Source organism: Pollachius pollachius (assembly GCF_949987615.1).
Source record: "Pollachius pollachius genome assembly, chromosome: 7".
NCBI lineage: Eukaryota > Metazoa > Chordata > Actinopteri > Gadiformes > Gadidae > Pollachius > Pollachius pollachius.
Window position 1 is genome coordinate 12579402 of NC_136940.1, and position 22279 is coordinate 12601680.

The 22279-nt window shown below is 42.4% G+C and overlaps 1 protein-coding gene across 1 annotated transcript in view; it reads left to right on the plus strand.

Annotated features, from left to right (window-relative positions):
* Positions 1-214: 214 nt before the first annotated feature.
* The window catches only part of dnai3 (dynein axonemal intermediate chain 3), a gene marked incomplete at both ends in the record, with an annotated part of 84928 nt that continues 62863 nt past the window's right edge, over positions 215-22279 (plus strand). The window contains 4 exon segments of the mRNA XM_079739407.1: positions 215-226; positions 230-256; positions 258-277; positions 10148-10209. Coding sequence (XP_079595533.1) covers positions 215-226; positions 230-256; positions 258-277; positions 10148-10209 — 121 coding nt within the window.

Consider the following 22279-nt stretch of genomic DNA (forward strand, 5'->3'; position numbering starts at 1 on the left):
CGTTGGCCTTACACGTCAAAGCCACCCTTCTGTATTCGTATAACAGTTGGCCATGATCGCGTCATTATTTAAACAAACCGTCATAGGCGGTCCTAAACGTAATTACGAAACGCGATTGGCTGTTTATTATGTCAGTCGACGGGCTTAACTATTGTTGCTAATAGCAACGTAATTGTTGTTTGACTGTGACCAATGTTTTATTTTCCTTTGACGTATGGATACTTCTTGAGTTTGGAGAAGAAAAAACAAAGCTCTGAAGTTGTTTTCCTCGGTTAAAGTAAGTGATCGAGTGGCATGATTGTAGATTATCTTATTTGTTCGCTTTCCCTCAAACAGTTGTTTGTTTTCGCTTATGCCACCTGCCAGCTTGCCGCTGACAGCATTTAGCCAAACTATGAAGGTATTATTGTAGCAAAGGTCTTTAGCACCTGTAACTGCAGATGTTGTATGCGTACACTAAAGTCACAAATATGTAACAGTAAATTTGAAGTCGTAAATATTTATTTTGCATGTGTACTCTAAAGTCACAAATGTGTAACAGTACATTTGAAGTCGTAAATATTTTTTCTACCATTGTAAACACAAAATAGGGTCTACTAGTTCACAAGTCTGTGTTACAGGGGCACAAATCCTATCCTGTGCATTACAACTTCAAAGAGTCATGCAATTGATACTTGTGCCACAATCATTGCAGCGCAGTTGGTGCAAAACACATTCGCACACCCGTGTTTCATAATCTGAGAACATGCCCAAAATGTGTGCATTCGTAAACCCAAATGTGAACTAATGCATCAGAATTTGCACATCTATGAACAAAATTCTCACAAATAAAATGATATAGATCGCTATGTTGATTCAGCATTTTAATGAGCGAGCACAAGTCCATCGTTACAACTGCTCGAATCTGCTCCTGCAAGTCTCAGCTGTGGGTTTGTTTGCAGGTATTTTTGCATCACGTCTTGGCTACGGAAGAGGATTGGGGCCACTCTTTAAAAAAAAAAGTTCTGACTTAGTTCTCAGATTCTGACTTTTTTCTTCGATTTCTAAGAATAAAGTCAGAACTTTTTTTTTTTTATGTGTGGCCCTAATCCTCTTCCGTACTAGGAGGCACATGTGTAGCAAAAGTGATTTGTATCCGTATGAAGCAGAGCGTCCGTGGGCGGGACAAAATTGCAGCAATAACCAATGAAAGTCGCCGGCAGGGAGTGCATTTTTCCAACTACACTTGGACCATCCAAGCAGACCATTGAAATACATTGAAGGACACTTGCGGCATGTTAATGCAATAATTTGGGGGGAATTCAGTTGAACTAAGCAGAGCCGGCCCTGGGCATAGGCAGTATAGGCAAATGCTAGGGGCGCCGTCATCCGCGCTGGGCGCCGAAAACGGGGGGAGAAAAAAACATATATATAAATACTACTTTTTTTTTTACCAGTGCCATTACTACTATTATTTCGAAATATTATATAGGCCCACAGCAACATAAAGTCATAGCAAAGACTATTAAATAATGGAGAAGCCTTTTTTCTGGGTGCCTGCCTGGCTCGTTGCTCTGTACCTGCCCTCTGTGAGGGGGGCGGGGTCAAGAGGCCAGCTGCCTGAATCTGACTGGACCGTGACCCCGAGACGAAGAAAAAGATTAATGACACTGTATCGGAATTATGTCCAAAAGACTGAAGCCATCCGGCGCCCAAGGAAGGAAAAGAAGGAAAGAAGAGGAGGAAAAACGTGAAAAAGATAGAGGTACAGTAATGTCAATGTGATGAAGTGCATGAAATTAATAGTTCAATGCATCGTAGTTACCGTTGTTGGAGCAGAGTGTTAGCTTGCTAGCTTACTTCGGACGATAGCAACATTGTTTAATAATCAATAAATAGCTGAGTCGACGTGTGTTAATGTTAGTCCACCTTAAATTCATCAGGGACGTTTGGAAACTTAACGTTAGGCCTGTTCAGGTGTTATTTTACAGGTGTCTTTCCTGCTTGTATGTCAGTTAAAATGCTTTTAGTTGTCCATCCCCTTTGTAATAGGGTGGTTGTAAGCATTTGGTTTTATGTGTCCCAGTTTATGTTTGTTAAAGTTTACATCAGTGTTAAAGTGCAGTTAAAGTGTATTACTGTTAATATTTCATACCTAAGCTTTCACATTTTATTCATAGGCTATATATACATATATATTCATTTCACTGCACTTTACTGGTTTTTGCACTGTGGTTAGACTGAGTTGCATTGCAATGACAATAAAGTTGAATGAATCTCATCACATTTTTATTATTAGTCTATATTAGTCTCATGTATAGCACACCAAGCATCTGTTTTTTTTTATTAAAATGTAACATGCAGTCGTCACATATACTTCTCTTCTCTCTTCAGATGCACTTTTAAAATATTTCAGTACCACCCCCAGTGACACAGCATCAGGTGCTGCTGTCACGTCTACCTCTGCACAGCCCAGTGACACAGCATCAGGTGCTCCTGTCCCGTCTACCTCTGCACAGCCCAGTGACACAGCATCAGGTGCTCCTGTCCCGTCTACCTCTGCACAGCCCAGTGACACAGCATCAGGTGCTCCTGTCCCGTCTACCTCTGCACAGCCCAGTGACACAGCATCAGGACTAAAGGCTGCACCTATAGACCCTGCTGACTGGCCATCTCTTCTTACAGACAAAGTAAGAAGAGAGTTAGTTCACAGAGGACCATTTCAAACAAAAAACAGTTACACATTTCCCCAAAACAACGATGGGAGAAGGTGTCAACATGACTTTTTTAAAAGAGTCTTCGTTAATTGGGAAAAAATCAAAAGGAGCTGGCTGATGTACTCCAAAAAGAATGATAGCTTGCACTGCTTCTGCTGCAAAATGTTCTCTACAAAAGATTACAAACTTAATAAAGAGGGATTGAAGGACTGGAAAAATGCAAGCCAGTTGCTGAAAGCTCATGAGGATAACCGGGAGCACAATACCCACATGGCAACATGGAAAGAGTTGGATGTCCGTTTTGCAAAGGGGTTAACAATAGATAGGCAAGAGATGGCACTCGCTGAGGCTGAGAGAAACAGGTGGCGTGATGTTCTCTCTCGATTGGTGGCAATAATTCACAGATACATTAAGTACACCAGACAATGACAACTTTCTGAAAGAGGTGGAACTCATGGCCAAATTTGATCCAGCAATGAAGCAGCATGTTGGGAGGGTGGAAAGTGGAGCTAGCAGTCACGCACATTATCTGGGTAAAACAATCCAAAATGAACTGATAGACTCCATCAGCTCCAAAATACTGGAAAGCATTGTGGATGAGATCAAAAAAATGAAATATTTCTCTATTATTTTAGATTGCACCCCTGATCTGAGTCATAAGGAGCAGCTCTCTGTCATTGTCAGGACAGTATCACTAGAAGACTTACAACAAGTTAAAGAACATTTCTTGGGCTTTCTTGTGGCAGAGAAGACAACAGGGGAAAGTTTGTCATCTCTCATCCTAAACAGGCTGGAGGAGCTGAACATCCCCTTTGAGAACTGCAGAGGACAATCCTATGACAACGGTGCCAACATGAAGGTTGCTTCAGCAGAACCCAGGAGCTTTTTTTGTTGCATGTGGTGCCCACACTTTAAATCTGGTATTAGCTGATGCTGCAAAGAGCACAACAGAAGCCATCAGCTACTTTGGACATTTAACAAAGCAATTCAAGCTCTTCTCAGCCTCCACCCAGAGATGGGATACCCTGCTGAATCATGTTAAAACCACTTTGAAGTCATGGTCAGAGACGAGATGGGAAAGCAGGATAAAAAGCATTGAGGCAGTAAGGTACCAGGCTAGGCAAGTCAGAGGGGCTCTTCTGGAGGTGAGGGAAACTACTTCAGACCCTGTGGTGAGAGTTGAAGCCCAGTCTTTGTCTGAGGAGATAGGATCTTACAGATTTTCGATTTGTACAGCCATATGGTATGACATCCTCAACCAAATCCAGCATGTGAGTAAACTGTTGCAGTCACCCTCCATGCAGCTAGATGTGGCTGTAGACTTGCTGAAGAAAACCAGAGATTCCATGGCCTGCTAAAGAACCACTGGGTTTTCTGATGCACAGACAACTGCAAAGGAGATGTGTGAAGAGATGAACGTGAAGACTGTACTGAAACAACAGCGGTTAAGAACCACAAAAAAGCACTTTGCATATGAGTCTCCAGATGAGCCTATCAATGTCGCACTTAAGAAAATGGAAACCACATTTGTTAATGTGGTCGTGGATACAGTTGTCTCTTCACTCGATGAGAGATTTCAGAACCTTGGAGAGGTAAAGGACAAGTTTGGAGTGCTCCTCAACTTCCCCAACTCAGCAAAAGAAGAGCTGCTACAACAATGTCAGACCCTGAGCACTGCTCTGACCCATGATGGGCAGCAAGACATTAATGACAGGGAACTTTGTGTGGAAATGCAAAAATGTCCACCTTTGCCAGCAAAGAACATGACAGCCATGGAACTCCTGACTTTCCTGCACGAGAAAAAGCTAACAGAGATGTATCTCAATATGTGGGTTGCTCTGAGGATCTCCGCCACTCTTCCTGCTATAGTGGCTTCTGCGGAAAGAAGCTTCTCTAAGCTCAAGCTTATTAAAACCTACCTGAGATCAACGATGGCACAAGAACGTCTCAGTGGGCTTTCCATTATAAGCATCAACCATCAGTGTTGGGACTAACGCGGTATTAAGTAACGCGTTACAGTAACTACGTTACTTTTGCGGTAACGAGCACTGTAACTAATTACTTTGTCAAAATCAGGCTTGTTACTTTATAACAGGCTTGTTACTCGTTACTTCACCTGCATAACCCAGGACTACAGTTTCCGTGGTGGACGTGAAGAGGACGTGAGTCACGTGACGCAGCGACGCACAAGTAAATGAATTAAAACAATGGCGGCAGTCGACGACGGTCCAGGCGTTGTATTTCTCTCATGGAAATATGCACATTATTTTTCCTTTCTGACAGTAAAAGACATAAGGAATATTTTGGTGACCTGTCATCTTTGTGGAGGTTCGAAAACTAGCCACATCAAAAACTGGCAATTCTAATCTGATGAAACATCTTCAGAAACAGCAGGCATCTACCAAGCTAGTTGAAAAAGACCCTGAAGGTAACACAGGTGATGCTGCTGCTAACGTCAGCTCCGCCGATGCTAAAGGAGAAGCCACTCCAGCCAAACAACAAAAGCTTGATTTTACAAAGCCTGTTGCACAGTCTATAACCCAGACACAGCTAAACAAATGATGGCGATGTATGGACAAAGACTGATATAGACATAGACATACTAACATAGACTACTAAAGCACTTTATCCACCATTATTGATTTAATCAGTTGTTTTATTTATCTAAACGGCCAGAGTGGAGGAAATATTATTTTTGTTAAACATTAACTATGTTTGTGAGGCTGAAAGTACTTTTTATTTATTTAGTTTCTCTTTGTGAGGCTGAAAATACTTTTAAGTTTGCCCATCATTATTGATGATGAGGTCTCCAGTTGGTGGAGTTTAGCTGTTTTGAGTTAAGATTAACTTACAAAGAACGGATAAACCTCACTGTGTTTACATTGAAAACATCTATTGTATCAGTTTTGCACTATTGAATCCTACAGTTGCTAAATGGTCTGAGGCACAGTTTAATTTTTGCACTGCCAAAACTATACTTTGTACCTGTTTCAATGGCTACGATAAATATGCCTATCAAAAGTTTCAAAACATACTGTATGTTGTGTTTTGTTGATCCACTGCTTCATCGTAGTAATACTGGGTACAATGATCAAATTTTACAGTTGTTTTGTCGAACACTATGCCACATCAACCCCAAAATAATGTGTGTGCATTTGTAGAGTGTTGGAAACAGTTGGAAACAATGGATATATTTCATTATTTGCACTCACACTACTACACTGCTATGGCACGTTCAGGTCACTAGGTGGCGCATTGCGCTTGTGGTAGGATAGGACTTACGTGTAAGCAAGCCAGACGACTGGCAGCCTCCCTAGCTATCCAGTTAGGGAGGTCCTTTGCCACAATAACACAATAAGATAATTTAGAAAAAAAAAAAATTACTTTCTCTAGTAACTAGTTACCTTGAAAGTAACGAGTAACTTAAAGTAACTGAGTTACTTTTGAAAGAAGTAACTGTAACTAAGTTACTAATTTAAAGTAACTTGCCCAACACTGTCACTATCACATATTGTTGGAAAACAGCTGTCATATGATGACATTATAGATGCCTTTGTATCAAGAAAGTCAAGAAGAGTAAGGCTGTAAAGTGAGTTTCTTGAGTGTTGCTGAGGCCTTTAATACAATCAACATGCAGATAGCCCCCTCTGTTGGAATAATGTAAATAGCGGTGAATTAAGAGGTCTCTCATTTTTCTTTCTTTTACTGTGTGCAATAGTGTGTGTTGTTATGTCTGCACTGGTTTCATTATTTATTATTTTGTGCAATACCATATTTATATTGTATTTTTAATTCATTTTATGTCACTTGTTTTCATGTGCAGTGTTCGGCTTTATGTTTGCCTTATTTATTTTGTATTCTTAATTCATTTTATGTCACTTGTTTTCGTGTGCAGTGTTCGGCTTAATATGTTTGCCTTATTTATTTTCTATTTTTAATTTTATCACTTGTTTCTTTCTTTAGTTTTTATTTGGTGAGATATTTTTTACTCAAAGAAATAAAATCTTGAATATACACATTCAGTTTCTATGTGATTGTATGAAAGTTGATTTTGAAATCGACTGCTGCGATGCAAGGGGGCGCCAGCTAAAATCTTGCCTAGGGCACCAAATTACTCAGGGCCGGCACTGGAACTAAGTAATTTGATTTGACATAATGTAAGATACCCAACTCCATCGTGTAGGATGCCCTCTTATCTACTTTCAAGACTCCAGAAAGTAAGAGTTTCCTTGGATGGTCCCAGTGTAGTTTGAAAAATGCACCCCCTGCCGGCGACTTTCATTGGTTAATGCTGCAATTTTGTCCCGCCAACGGACGATCTGCTTCGTACGGATACGAATCACCTTTGCTACACTTGTACAATGTAGTCGGTTGCAAAAGTATCTGCAAGAAAAACAACAGCTGAGACTCGTAGCAGCAGATTCGTGCAGTTGTGTAACCAATGGACTTGTGCTCGCCCATTAAAATGCTCTTTGAACATAGCGATCTATATAATTTCATTTGTGAGGAAATATTTCACAGATGTGCAACTTCTGATGCATTAGTTCACATTTGGGTTCACGAATGCACAAATTTTGTGCATGTTCTCAGATTATGAAACACGGGTGTGTGAATGTGTTTTGCACCAACTGCGCTGCAATGATTGTAGCAAAAGTGTCAATTGCATGACTCTTTGAATATGAGGATTTGTGCACCTGTAACACAGACTTGTGAACTCGTAGACCCAATTTAGTGTTTACAATGGTAGAAATAATATTTCCGACATCAAATACACTGTTACACATCTGTGACTTTAGAGTACACATGCAAAATAAATATTTAGGACTTCAAATTTACTGTTACACGTTTGTGACTTTAATGTACGCATACAAAATCTGCAGTTACTGAGGGGTATTCCACAAAGCCGGTGTTACACCGAATTCTGGATTAGGGTCTGTCTGCGTCCTGCAAGACGGAGGCGTAACTTGTAGTAGGCGAAACTTGTAGTAGGAGGCGTAACTTGTAGTAGGAGGCGTAACTTCTAGTAGGAGGCGTGTCTTTTCTAAATCGCGGTCCACGAGAGCTCTTCACAAAAGCATCACAAAAACGCAAACAAGTTTGTGTTGTCTGTTTCAGGCTTTGAGAATGGACGAATAAGAGACGCCACCGAAATGTATTCAATAAAATTATTTGAATTATTAATCCGCTGTCTTTTTTTACCGTTGCATATGCATATGCATTTCTTAAATGTATATGACTCAGGGATGTCAGTTTCACGTAAGCCAGTAAGGCTATGATTAAGCTAATCAAGAGCATATTTTTAAATGAGCGGGTGGGGTGCATTATAATATTTGAGGTCCGAGTTGCGGTCATTTATGTACCCGCGCACCACTGCTACATACAGATCACTTCTGCATTTAGAAAAGTACTAGACACGCCTCCTACTTCCGCAATTTGGAAAAGTTCAAGACACGCCTCCTACTACAAGTTACACCTACTACAAGTCACGCCTCCGTCTTGCAGGACGCAGACAGATACTATTGGAGTTCTGCGACCCACCGAACAGTGTGACCCCAGTGTGCAACATGTTTGCATTATAACAAAAACATAAATAAAACATAAGAGGGGTATTCCACGAACGGAGGTTTAACAAACACAGAGTTAACGCTGAACTCTAGGTTGATTGACAACTGTGCCAACTAAACCAGAGCTGTCGGTTCCACCACATGGGTTATGCATTAGTTCAATCAACACGGGGTTGGTTAACACAGGGTTGTGCGCGTCCACGCCAAACCTATAAAGACGTGATTGTATGGATCATGGAAGCACTGATCGAAATGGCGAAACGGGCCGCTTATTTCAATGAAATGGAACTCCAGGTTCTCCTGTAGAGCTATGATGAGGAGAAGGACATTATCACAAGAAAAGGGAACGCTAAAGCCTCTGCAACCCAGAGAACCAAAGCCTGGCAGTGGATCGATGACCGCGTAAATGCGTTAGTTACATGTCAAAAGCATGATCCTTAATCTTTGAGCCATGAATCTATTAATATCCCAGTTAAGCATTCTTATCGCTCCTACCACATAACCCTTTTCTTCTAAAAAAATATGTACTCCGATGGCTCCCAAGCGGTCAGCGGATCAAGTAAAAATGAAGTATAAAAACATACAATCTGGTAAGCTTTTCCCACCATCGTATTGGTATATTTTGTCAGTCCACCATTTAAATTGTCACACCATATTTGTCACTCCTGCATTTAAATAAGCTCTTTTTTTTAAGCCAATCGTGAAAAGGCAGACAGTCGGCAGACTGGATCTGGCCCTCAAATTGTATTGACCCCGGTGGAGGAGCTGGCAATAGACATAAATTCAGGGCGCCCTGGCATGGAGGGGGTACCTGGAGGTACCTCCTCAGAGAGTCAGGGGCCATGTGAGCGTACCCCACTGGTTGTAGGTTTTTCTGTTTTTCTTGTATTTAAGATTTTGTTTGTCTTCGAAGTAACACATGCAAACCGTGTGCGTGCCACAGCGCAAATGTTCCAAATGTTTTTGTTTGGTAACTAGGTAGAAAACCTAAAAGTGACAATTCATCAACTTCACAGATCAAGATGGATTAGTGCTTGTAATGAAGTCGCCGGCTACGATCGAACATTCTCCAGTGGATGTATGTTAGGACTATTTTATACTTTCTGTTGTAAGCGCCACTCGGCATATAGTACTCAGCCAATATTGCTCTTTGTATGATAGGAGGCAGATGAAAATCTTGGTCCGGACGTGAATGGGTCATCTGAAAGGACTGAGATGTGCTTAGCATCTCCAACATTATAGATAAAACATTTGCCAAAAACAGAGGGCTACGCAAATAGTCTGGAGTGAACTGAGGCCAGGTCCTCGATTGGTAGTATTGGCTATGTAAGGCTGGAGAAGGCTATTTAAATATATTAAAGATTTGCGCGAGAATCTATATCTCTCCAGCAAAAAGTCATCCGGAAATGCCAAGATGTCGAGCCGTGGTCTTATTAATCGCTCCCGGTGGATTGCACGAATAATTTGCGCTCCGATATCAACAGGCCTCTCATCAAAAGGGCATGCCATTACAGATGCCCTTAAAATCTGAACACATAAAATCTGCGGTGAACGCGGGTTTAAATACCCAAAACCGGGTTATGTTCCAAACTTAACCTGTGCAAAACCTGCTCCGACCAGGTTTGATTCAGAGCATATGTTTCTATAGTAACTAACATACCGTGTTCATTTTGAAACGGAAAACCTAGCGTTACCGCAAACCCTGGGTTAACTTACCCGGTTATGTTATAAAACCGTCTTTGTGGAATACCCCACTGGTATGAGTTTAAAAGAGATAGAGGAAGAGGCGCAAGAGAAGAGGCGCAACGTGAATTGATAATTTTTTGACATGAGTGTATGCACAAACAAATTCTCACCGGGATTGCAATGCTGCTATGTTTACTTCAGTATTCCACTTAGATTTGAGATGGTCATCAAGAAGAGGACCAGTACAGGCCCGGAGGTTGAAGGTGGGATATACACTGTTAACCCTTACACTTTGGATGGTCATGGTATATGAACTTGATGAAAGTAATGCTGGAAACATGAATGTTGTATTATCTATATCAAAATGACACATTTATTAAATTCCTTTTAAGGCAAACACTCTGATTCACCAACAAGTGTGGAAAGTGTTTCAGAGGCATGTAAGTAAAGACATTTCTTTAACGTCTGTAGCTAACTTCTAACAGGCATATATATTAGGACACAACTACACGTGAGTTCTCAGTGTTCGGTTTTAATCCAGAACAGCCAAACGGAACAACGCAATGCATTAATGTGTATCATTCCCTAGGCTATGACACTGACTTACAGTGGTCAGTACCTGTCATTACATCTCCCCCTTTAAAGATGTTGCCCTTATCATTTCACATGAACTTCTAGTGTCTAGTAAACATTAAACACTTCTGTATATTAACAATATGTCTTGTTGAAACGTGACTGTATACAACCGTCAGACCTTAATGTTGTCTAATATAAATGATCTCTATTCATACTGTTACAAAACATAACATTCCTACTGTCTTGTCTTTCCTGAACAAGTGCATTTCCTGTAAATGTAAATTAGAAATAACAAAAGTGCATTTTCTGTTAATGTAAATCAGAAATAATGAAAGTGCATTTTCTGCAACCAAAATTATTCATTAATCAAACAAATCATTCATTGCTCAAACGTTTCCGTTTTTTTTTCTCTCCCCCAAAGTCAATACTGCAAAGTCTCTTGACCCTGAGTTTTCCCCCAAAACAGCCCCACAGTCCCTGTTCACCAGTTCAGTTTGACTGGAGGCTTGCTCACTCTGCCAGAACGAGTGACGATCTCAATCCCTTGCGGTCTTGTGGGAGTGTATTGTGACCCCGCCCCCTGTGTGTCCCCAGTGTCAGTATCAGTGACCTCTGGAGTCACCTGGTCAGAACTCTCACTGACCGGCGTAGACTGCAGGTGGCGTCTGTTCCTCCTGTAGCGCTCACCTTGTGCTGTCTCCACGACATAGGACCTTGGAGTGGAGCTAGAGCTGTGAACAACAGCAGGCGTTGTCTAATGTTTCTGTCCATCCAGTTGTATTAGTGTGGAGTCCCCCGGGCTCTGGGGTGGTAGGATCTTGACTTGGCGGTTGTAGAAATAGGCCTGCGGCTGCTTGGCTGCAGCGTCAGCCTGCCTGATCCCATCCTCGTTGGGCCAGTTAGGTCTCAGATTGTCCTGCAAGATAGGCAAGGTGGTCCTAATTTTCCTGCCCATCAACAGTTCTGCTGGACTGATCCCTGTCGACGAGGTGGGTGTGGCTCTGTATGTCATTGGGGCCAGGAGGGGGTCTTTCTGTCTCAATATAGATTTGGCTATCTGAACTGCCCTCTCTGCCTGCCCGTTACTCTGGGGGTAGTGAGGGCTGGATGTGATATGTACAAAATCATAGTCCTCATCTCCTTATCTCCCTCATCTCTGCTGAAGCTAGCTGGGGCCCATTATCACTCACTACCACTTCGGGGATATCGAAACGTGCAAATGTGGCTTTCAGCTTAGCTACAACCTGGTGGGTAGTAGTTGTAAGCAGATTCAAAATTTCTAGATATCTTGAGTAATAATTTGACACTACCAAGTAGTTGTGCTTTTTGTACTCGCACAGATCTATAACAATTTTCTGCCATGGCCTGGATGGGAGCTCACTGGGCATTAATGGCTCCTTTCTCTGAGTGTTTTTGTTCTCTCTACAGAATGTACACTGCTGTACTGTTCTTGTTATCCCCTCAGCTATTCCAGGCCACCATACTGATTGGTAGGCTCTTTCCCTGCACTTCACCAGGCCTTGGTGACCATCATGAATTCTTTTTAGTATGACTTCTCTTATTTCAGTTGGAATGACAATGTGTTGGCTTCTAGTGACTAAACCTTCTACCTCTGATAGCTCTCCTCTCACTTTGTAGAAGTCTTTAACTGCCTCCGGCACCTTACTGTCAAAATAGGGCCACCCATTCCTAATGAAACCTATGACTGTCTGGAGCTGCCTATCAGTGTGCTGTCTTAGCTCTGCCATTCGGTGTGGTGTGGCTGGGACCTGGTCCACAACAGCCTCAATGTGTGCTGCTACCTCCTCATGACAAACCCCATCCCCCTGACACTGCTCTGGGCCCCTAGAACAGTGTCAGGGGGATGGCACTGCTCTAGGGGCCCAGAGCACTGCTACTGCTAATGTCTTACCAGGTGCATGCTCTGCGGTGGCTTTGAACCGCATCAGTCTCATCAGCAGCCTCTGGCACCTGATTGGGACGCAGTCCAGATCCTTGCTGCTTATGCGGGGTACCAGTGGTTTGTGATCGGTCTAAAACTGTCCAGTCCATACAGGTACTTGTCGAAGTGTTCACAGGCCCAAACGCTGGCAAGACACTCCCTCTCGATCTGCACGTACCTTTTCTCTGTGTCGCTCAATCGTCTGGAGCAGTAGGCCACAGGTTTCCAGCTCTGTCCATGCTGCTGGAGTAGGACGCCCCCCCAGCCCGTAGTGTGGTAGAAAATTACCGCGTTCTATCACTTCAACTAATTAAGAGAGCAAAAGAAATCGAGGGGTCCGGAGCAAGTATGACAAAAAAGACTTTATCGTTAAAAAAGACCACAACAAAGCCGAGTAGTTTGCAAAGCACTGCCGGTCAACAGATCCCGGCCTCTTTTTTATCCTCACGTACAACGCTGTTTCTTGTGAGGTGTCCGCCCACGGCCCCCCATGGCCGATCAATCATATATTCCTTTCCACGAGTGGCCGGCGACACTACTCTTAACCCCTGGCGTGGGGTCAGTACACTTTGACCACATAGCCTCCGGTATTGTGTTGGCTTCTCAGCTCTAAGCTCTGAGAAGCCAACTCAGCTCTGATCCCAGACTCCCTGGCACCGTGCCAAGTCCTAGATGAGAGTTCAGAGGCGCTTCTAGCTGCTTTCTACCATTAGATATATAGGTCTAATAATAATCATGGTTTGCCTTAGAATATAGTCATTAATTTCTTCCATAGTAGCTGCTGGCATCTGCTTCCACGATGGTGGGTAAGTACCGAGGCTGTGGCTAATGCAGTCTTTAGATTTCTGAAAGCTTCACACTGTGCAGGACCCCACGTCCACTCTGTATCTCCCCTCAGTAGCTCATACAGTGGGTGGGCCACTGTTGATAGCTCTGGGATGAACTTGGCTAAATCATTCACCATGCCTAGGAATCGCTTGAGTTCTTTCACATTTTGTGGTTGTGGAAAGTTCTCTATTCCCGTCACCTTACTTGGGTCTAACCTGACCCCTGTCTCGTTGATCACGTGACCCAGGAAACAAACCTGTCGCTGTTTGAATTTGCATTTTGCTTCGTTGAGCTTGAGCCCCGCCGCCTTGGTGACCTTCAACACTTCATCTAAGCGTCGGTCGTACAGCTCCTCGGTCTCAGTATGGACCAAGATGTCGTCCATGAAGATCTCTGTTCCTTCCAGGCCGGCCAAAGTCTCTGCCATTTTCCTCTGAAAGATTTCAGGCGCTGATGTTATTCCGAATGGGAGACGTCGGAAGGCATATCTCCCAAACGGAGTGATAAACGTAGTGAGCATCCTGCTCTCTTCATGCAGAGGAATTTGATAAAATCCACTTGCTGCATCCAATGACGTGAACACTTTTGAACCAGTGAGCCTGGGCATTATCTCCTCCACTGTAGGTAGGACGTACTTCTCTCACCTCACTGCTTTATTCAATTTCCTGAGGTCTGCGCATAGCTGGACCTCTCTCTTGTTCGGCTTAAGGACCGGTACCATAGCGGCGCACCATTCGGTCGGCTGCGTCACCTTTTCAATAATGTCCTCATCCTCCATGCGCTGTAGTTCCCGCTTCACCAGCGGTACCAGTGGCAGGGGTATTTGTCTGGCTGTTGGCACTGCATATGGCTAGGCATCATCATGCAGGGCTATTCTGACTGGCTCAGTTTTCAATAGCCCACTCGACCCAAACACACTGCTGGCCTCATTCATCCTCTTAACTAGGCCCATTTTCACTGCTTCCTTACGGCCCAATAAGCAGCTGGTTCCCTCCATCACATACACTTTGAAAGAAAACATTTTCTCTCTGTATCTGGTGGTGCCTTGGAACACGCCTGCACATTTGAGGTCACCTTCTGGGCTTACAAAGCATGTGTCTGGAGGCCCTGACTGTATTTTAGGACTCCTCTTTTTAAATGTCCCTTAATCGATAATGGTAGCGTCAGCTCCTGCGTCGATTTTGAAGGCTACTACCACATTGTTTATGGTTAAGCTCACAGTCCATTTATTTTCTCCGTTCTTATGATCAACAGCGCCAAGGAAATACGTTTGTTCAGGCCGTTCACTTGTGACGTCCCTGACTGCTTTAGACTGACATTTACGTTCCCAGTTTCCATTCTTGTGACATTTATTGCACTTACTTTTTAATGCAGGGCAACGATTTTCATTAGAATGTTCCGGCTTACCACGTCTCCCACACTCCTCCTTTGTGTAGGCTCCCTGGCTGCTGTTACCTCGTCTCATGTTGTCATGGCTTTTCTTTCCATACTGTCCACTTTTCCATTTCACCGCGTTAATGCTGGCCAGCTGAGGTTCCGGTCTGTTGGTTTGAAGACACCACCTTTGCGTGGCGGACCCATTCAATAACCCGCGCAGGAGTCAGGTCTGCTTTGAGCTGGAATTGGTGCGAAAGTTCTTTGTCTGCAATTCCCACTACAAGAAGAACCCTTATATGTTCCTCTCTCGTAGCTCCGAACTGACAGTGTTCCGCCATTTCATACAATTTCCTAATGTACATCTCCGACGATTCTCCGGAATGCTGACAACGTTGGTAGAAGCATGCACGTTCATGTATGACATTGCGTCTTGGAATAAAGTACTCATCAATCTTTTCCATGACCACCTCAAAGTCGTCTTTACTGTCTTCCTCCTCGAACTCAAACAAACTGAATATCTTTTCAGCTTCACTTCCCATCGCGTAGATAAGTGCACTCACTTGAATCTAGCCGTCTTCTTGGTTGAGCTTCGTGGCTAGCCAATAGCGGCAAAACCTCTGTTCCCACTCTGGCCATTCAGTTGGACTCTCGAACTTTAATTCCCTCGGCGCTCTAAACTTCGCCATAACGTTCGTACTGACACACTGTCTGACTATTCTGACATCATGTAACGTCTGTAGCTAACTACTAACAGGCATATATATTTGGACACAACTACACGTGAGTTCTCAGTGTTCGGTTTTAATCCAGAACAGCCAAATGGAACAACGCAATGCATTAATGTGTATCCTTCTGCTTCTACTTGGCACAGAACAATGCCCCTAGGCTATGACACTGACCTCTAGTGGTCAGTTTAATTTCCCCAAAATAGGAAGAATTACTTTATGAGCAACACATGTTATAACTAATGAAGTGTACCTTTTTTGCATGCAAAAAACAAACTGAGCCAGTCAAACAACCATAACTAACAGATTCACTTACAACTTGCATGCAAAAAAGGTACACTTCAATAAATACACAAAAGTAGAATCATTAGGGAACCATGATTCCTAATAATAATGGTTATTAATATTGATTTGTCTACATCACTGAAGACTGAGATGGGAGGAGTGGGAGGGTTTTACATATGAAAAAAAGATTTCAAGACTTCAGATTTCAGTGCGATAGCCAACAGTAACAAACTTCTATTTCAATCAGTGTGTATTGATGGTAAAACAAAGACATGAAAAAATTATCAAAAATGCATTTCCTGCAGGAAATGCAGGAATAATAATAATAGTAAGTGCTGAGTGCTGTAGTACAACAAACATTCAGAGGTTGGGGTTATCAGCTTTACGGAAAGTTGGTTAGATGAAACCATAAGCAACGAGGAAATTACCATTAATAATTACAGTATAGTTAGGAGGGACCGAAATAGAAAAGTTGGCGGGGTTTGTGTATATGTGCGCTCAGATGTAGCATTTAACTGTAGAGATGACATTGTTAGTGATTTAGAGATTATTTGGATGGGCATATGTTTACCAAAAAAACAATCCTAATTTCTATGACAAGCTAGAACAGGTTATCTTGACTCTATCAGAATAAGAGAGCTCTGAGCTGATTTTAATGGGGGATCTGAACACAAACGTGTCAAGCTCTGCTCAGCCTACCTGCAAAAAGCTTGAGGATCTGTGTCATTCTTTTGGTTTTGAACAGCTGTTAAAACAGGCCACCAGGATAGGCAAGACTTGCGAGAGTATTATTGATCTCATTTTAGTTTCAGACAAAACTAAAATATCTCAAAGTAGCACTATTACTTTTGGTGTAAGTGATCACAATATCAATTTTTGCTCAAGAAAAATAGGTAAAAATACCTTTCACTCTCACAAGTCTGTACTATCAAGATCATTTAAACATTATTCCCAGGAAACCTTTACGATGCTGGTTGATGAGGTGGACTGGTCCCCTGTATTAAATTGTTCATGTGTTAACATAGCATGTTCACAGTTTAAAGACATATTTTTAAAAATCATCAACAAGGTGGCCCCTCTTAGACAGACCAGAGTGAAACAGCGCTCAAGCGCATGGTTTGACAAAAATATAAATAATGCTATTAATACCAGGGAAATGGCACATAAAACGTTCCATAGAACTAAAAACCATGATGATTTATTTTATATAAACAAACTAGAAATAAGGCACAGGAACTTATCAGAGGCGCAAAATCACAGGAAGCATAGGACTAAAAATGAATGGTGTCTTGAATTTCAATAAAAAAAGAGGTTGCTAACCATTTTAACACCTACTACACTTCAATAGCAGAACAACTGGTCTCAAATCTGAACCCTTCGTCTGGGTTATTTAACGTTGATAGGGTGAAATCATTCTATACCAAACTTGGAGCCCTACCCAACTCACTTGGCTTACAGAAGGTTGAGGTAGGGGAGATAGATAAAAAGCTCTTAAAGCTAGACTGCGCTAAGGGTTAGATATTATCCCCTCTGTTCTTGCGAGATGCTGCTGCAAATATAGCTCCTTACATCTCACATATTTTTAACACGTCGGTTGAATCTGGTGTTTTTCCCACTGACCTCAAGAGGGCCAAGGTATTTCAACTTTTCAACAAAGGAAAACAGCCACGACCCTGGTAACTACAGACCAATCTCTATTTTGTGCACAGTCTCTAAATTTTTTGAAAAGGTGCTCAATGAGCAATTGAATGAATACATGAACAAAAACAACTTCATGTTTATTTCCAATCCGGGTTCAGGAAGTCACATTCCACCGAATCATGCCTACTCTATCTTTCCAAAAAAATACGCAGGGATATAGATAATGGAAATCTCTGCGGAATGGTGTTACTTGACCTCTAAAGTTCATTTGATACGGTGAATCACGAGAGATTAATTGATAAACTTGAGGCCCTGGGAGCAGACAGCCCCACATGTAGGTGGTTTAGGTCGTACTTGTCAGGGAGGGAACAATTGGTGGCCCTAGGGGGAGAGCTGTCTGACCCTAGAATAGTTGAATGCGGCGTTCCACAAGGAAGCATTCTCGGCCCGTCATTGTTTTTGACATATATTAAAGGACAATTCTGGTATTTTGAACATTGAGCCCCCTTTCTTGTTTGTCTAGGATGAAATAGAGTCGTTAACACCGAAATTTTGAATATTGGTCCTGTCATGAGTATTTTGCAAATTTCGAATTGCCCCTTCCTGCTTTACAATGGTTGGCTATGGGCATTCACAAACACCCCTTAACCACACCTGCAAACTTGTCGCTTTTCGGCGACAATCGCGTTTTTCTTGGTCTATTGGTTCATTCACGTGAATCGCAAGAGTTTTCTTTTGGGTGGGGGGGGGGGGAGGCTGTCCTTCATATGCATGCCATGCAGGCTAGAATTGCAAAACATTATTGGATAATTCTTATAATTGATATTTCTCTGGGCCAATCGGAATCTCAGCATTTGCTTCAGAATCTTGAAGCACACAGCGCCGACTAAGCTTGCCTTTGGATCAGACGCCTGGCTACCCGTGAGTCTGATGGAAATCCTTAACGTCAATTTGAAGTAGGGGTGTACGGTATCAGGGATCAACCAATACAGATTTTTTAGGGCCGATACGATACAGATTTTTTTTCATCAGCCTTAGCCAATAACTGATACGCCGATACCGATTTTCTTGAGCCGATATTTGGAGTCGATAATACCCTGGAAATCCAGAGTTCTCGTGAGAGCACAATTTGAATTTGCTCAGCGAGTCACTCTGGGAACGAGCAATATACTTGTGTATATTCTGGGCCTCCCCTGGCCCAGAACATTAATCAATCACATCGATGTATCAATATAGGTGGGCCAAAAGCGTTGCTGTTTTACCGACCGGATACGGCAAGAGTCTTATCTATTGGTTAGCTCCACTGGTCTGAATACGTCACCTCTTGTATTCTCCTGATTGGTCATAGTGTTATCCAATGTGTGTTAGCTAGTGATATTTTCAAATGCATGCTTGGTGCCGCCCCTCGAGTTAGACCCTTTTCATTAATCGTTGCCAGACCCTACAGCTTTCTAGATGTGGGTCTGGATTTCCAGGCTAAGCCTCCTTCAATTTACATCATAAAAATGACACAATGATGATAACAAATGTTACAATGTCTCAATTGAAAAAAATCTGTCTGTAAATCATGCCCAATAAAAAAAAAATCGTCCGATATCGAAAAAAAAAACGGCCGATACCAATACACGAAAAAACGCAAATATCGGCCGTGATATATCGGCCGGCTGATATATCGGTCGCTCACTATACGGTATAAACGGTACAGAAAGTACACAAGTGTGAATTTGCGCTACGGTATGGATTTTTGACGTTACCATGAGACCGGTGTGACCGGTAGACAGTGTTGTGTGTAACGCACAACAAAGTAAGTAACGCGTTAATACAGTAACCTAACTACTTTTTCTTTTTTTTTTTTTTACTTAAATTTTTATTGGTAGTTTTGCAAATTACAGATAATCACAGTTCCATTGAATAATACAGAAAACGGGATAACTAAACAGATAATAATAAAATAAAAAATAAAATGACAGTGTGACATGTGGGCTACTCCTTATTTACATAACATCTCTTGCAGGCTTCATGGTCGTGCGGTGTCCCACAAATGTTGCATTTGTTCCTCTCTCTTATACTCAATCCATTTCACCCATCTCGAGTCAAGCTTGCACCCTCAGTATAAACGTGAACCTTATCATATATTTCCTCTACTGCACTCAACCACTGTTCTTTTGTAGGCGGGTCAACCCTGTACCATGCTCTAGTTATAGCTTTCCGACTAGCGACAAGCAAGATTTTGACCAGATAAAGGTCTTCAGCTTGTACGTTCATCTCCGTCAGATTCCCCAAATACAGCACCAATCCAGTCATAGGCACTCCATAACCCAAGATCTTCTTCAATATCCCCCATATTTCTTCCCAGTACACCTTCAACTTGGGGCACTTCCAAAATATGTGTGTATGGTCAGCCCCAACCTGGCCACACTGTCTCCAGCAGTCATTATGTTCTGGTGTATACCTCCCCTTCACTTGGTGTTGTTATGAAGAACCGGATGACATTCTTCCAACCAAACTCCCTCCACAACCTCGAAGCTGTGGCCGAGTGCTGAATCCTGCGTACATTTTCCCATTCCTCCTCGGTCATCTCTATCTCCAATTCTCTATCCCACTTATCCTTTATATAATTTGTTGAGTTACCCCTGTTCTCATGCAGTGCTTGGTATAAAGCTGAAATGGCCCTCACTTTCCTCCCTTCGTATGCATTAACCACCAATTGGATCAGCGGGTTCCGTCCTACAGATTTGTCTATTTTTATTTCCTTATCATAATATTCTTTCACCTGTATATATCTATAATAGTCTCTGCCCCCCAAATCAAACTTGTCCTTAAGACGCTGGAAACTTTGTATGTCCCCTTTATCCATTATAGTACATATTGCGTGATACCCCTTGCCTCCCATCTCTTAAAACTCCAATCATCTTTCCCTGGTTGAAACCTACTGTCATGAGCCAGCCATCTAAGAACCTTGGTTTCCTTTTCCAGTTTATACCTCTTAATTACAGTGTTCCAGATGTCTAAAGTGAATCTAGTGATTGTATCCAATAATTTCCCCTGTGTCCTAAAAAGTTCCCTATCCCCTAACATTGTCTGGATCTGAAAGCCCTCCCTCCCTGTCAGCCCTCCCGTTTCTATAAACCTCCAACTGGCTTCATAATTTGAATCGCACCAACATATCACCGCCCTGAGCTGCGCTGCATAATTATAATCCTCGAGATTGGGCACTGCCAATCCCCCCCTCTCTTTGGGCAACTGCATAGTTGTAAATCTAACCCTTGGTCTTTTCCCTCCCCAAATAAAACGAGATATCAATTTATCCCGCTCCCTGAATTGATTTTGTGGTATCTGTATAGGTAGAGACTGGAATAAATACAGCAGTCTTGGCAGCATGTTCATTTTGACCACTTCTATCCTCAAGCTAAAATCTAGGTTGATAAGTGACCACCTTCTCAGATCTTTGTTTATTTCTTGGTTTGTGCGTGAATAATTTGCTTTGTATAATTTGTCTATTCCTTTTTTGATGTATACCCCCAGGTATTTCATTTCGTCTGAGTCCCATCTGATTTTGAAACTTTCTTTGAGCCTTTTCGGAGGTGAGTAATTCAACGTCAAGATCTGTGTCTTCGTCACATTAATTTTATACCCTGAATAGTTTCCATATTCCTGTAGTAAGCCCATTAAAGCCGGAAAGCTTACACCTGGTTGTGTCATGTATACCAGCAGGTCGTCCGCAAATAGACCCAATTTATGTTCTGTCCCTCTTATCTCTACTCCCCTGATGTCTTGGTGTTGTCTAATTGCTTGGGCCAAGGGCTCCATGAAGATAGCGAAGAGCGTGGGTGATAAGCAGCACCCCTGTCGAGTCGATCGACCTAATATAAGCCTATCCGATAGACTCCCATTCACCCTCACTCTTGCGGTCGGTTCCTGGTATAATGCTTTGATGCATTTAACTGAACTATCATTGAATCCTAACTTTTCTAACACAGTGAAAAGGTATGTCCAGTTTACACAGTCAAAGGCCTTTTCAGCATCTAAACTCACCAGGACCGCACTCTCTCCGCTCCTCTGCGTCTCATCCACAATATGAATAGTCTTCCTTATGTTGTCCTGTGCTTGCCTTCCTCTTATAAATCCAGTCTGACCCTCATCGACCACATCGGGCATGAATGTCCCAAACCTCTTCGACAGTATTGAGGTGTGTATTTTATAATCTACATTAAGTATGGATATTGGTCTGAAACTACTGCATAGGTCTTTGTCCTTCCCTTCTTTTAGGATCGAGGTAATGTTAGCTTCCTTCCAAGGGGGGGGAGTTTTGCCCTCCTTCGTCGTATACCTTAATGATGCTATCAATATTGGGTTCAGCTCCTGCCTGAAAACCTTATAAAACTCTGATGGAAATCCATCACTACCTGCTGTCTTGCCATTTTTCAGTCCACTTATTGCTTCATCTAATTCGTCTTCTGTTATAACTGAGGTCAGGAGGTCATTCCGTATTCTTCCTGTTGATGGCAGTTCCAGTCCATCTAAAAATTTCTTCATCCTATCTGGCTCTGCTGCTGTGGGTTGTGTGTATAACGCTTTATAGTAATCGACAAACATCCTCTCTATGTCCTCTGGTTCTCTTACTAGCTCATCAGTCGTGGGATCCCTAATTTTATGTACAGTGTTTAGCATTTGTTGCATCTTTATTCATCTGGCTAATAATTTACTTGCTTTCGGCCTTCCCTCATAATAAGACTGCTTCACAAATCTGGCCTTCTTCTCTACTTCTGTCAATAGTATCTGGTCAATCTTTCCTCTGACTTCCTTAGCCCTCTTTAGTGTCTCGATGGTATTCAGTTCTTGGTGATGTTCTTCCAGTTTTTTAAGTTGTCCGATTAAGTTTTGATAGAGTTCCAGTCTGGCTCGTTTGAGGAGAGATGCTTGTGCTATTAACTTCCCTCTTATTACTGACTTTAGTGC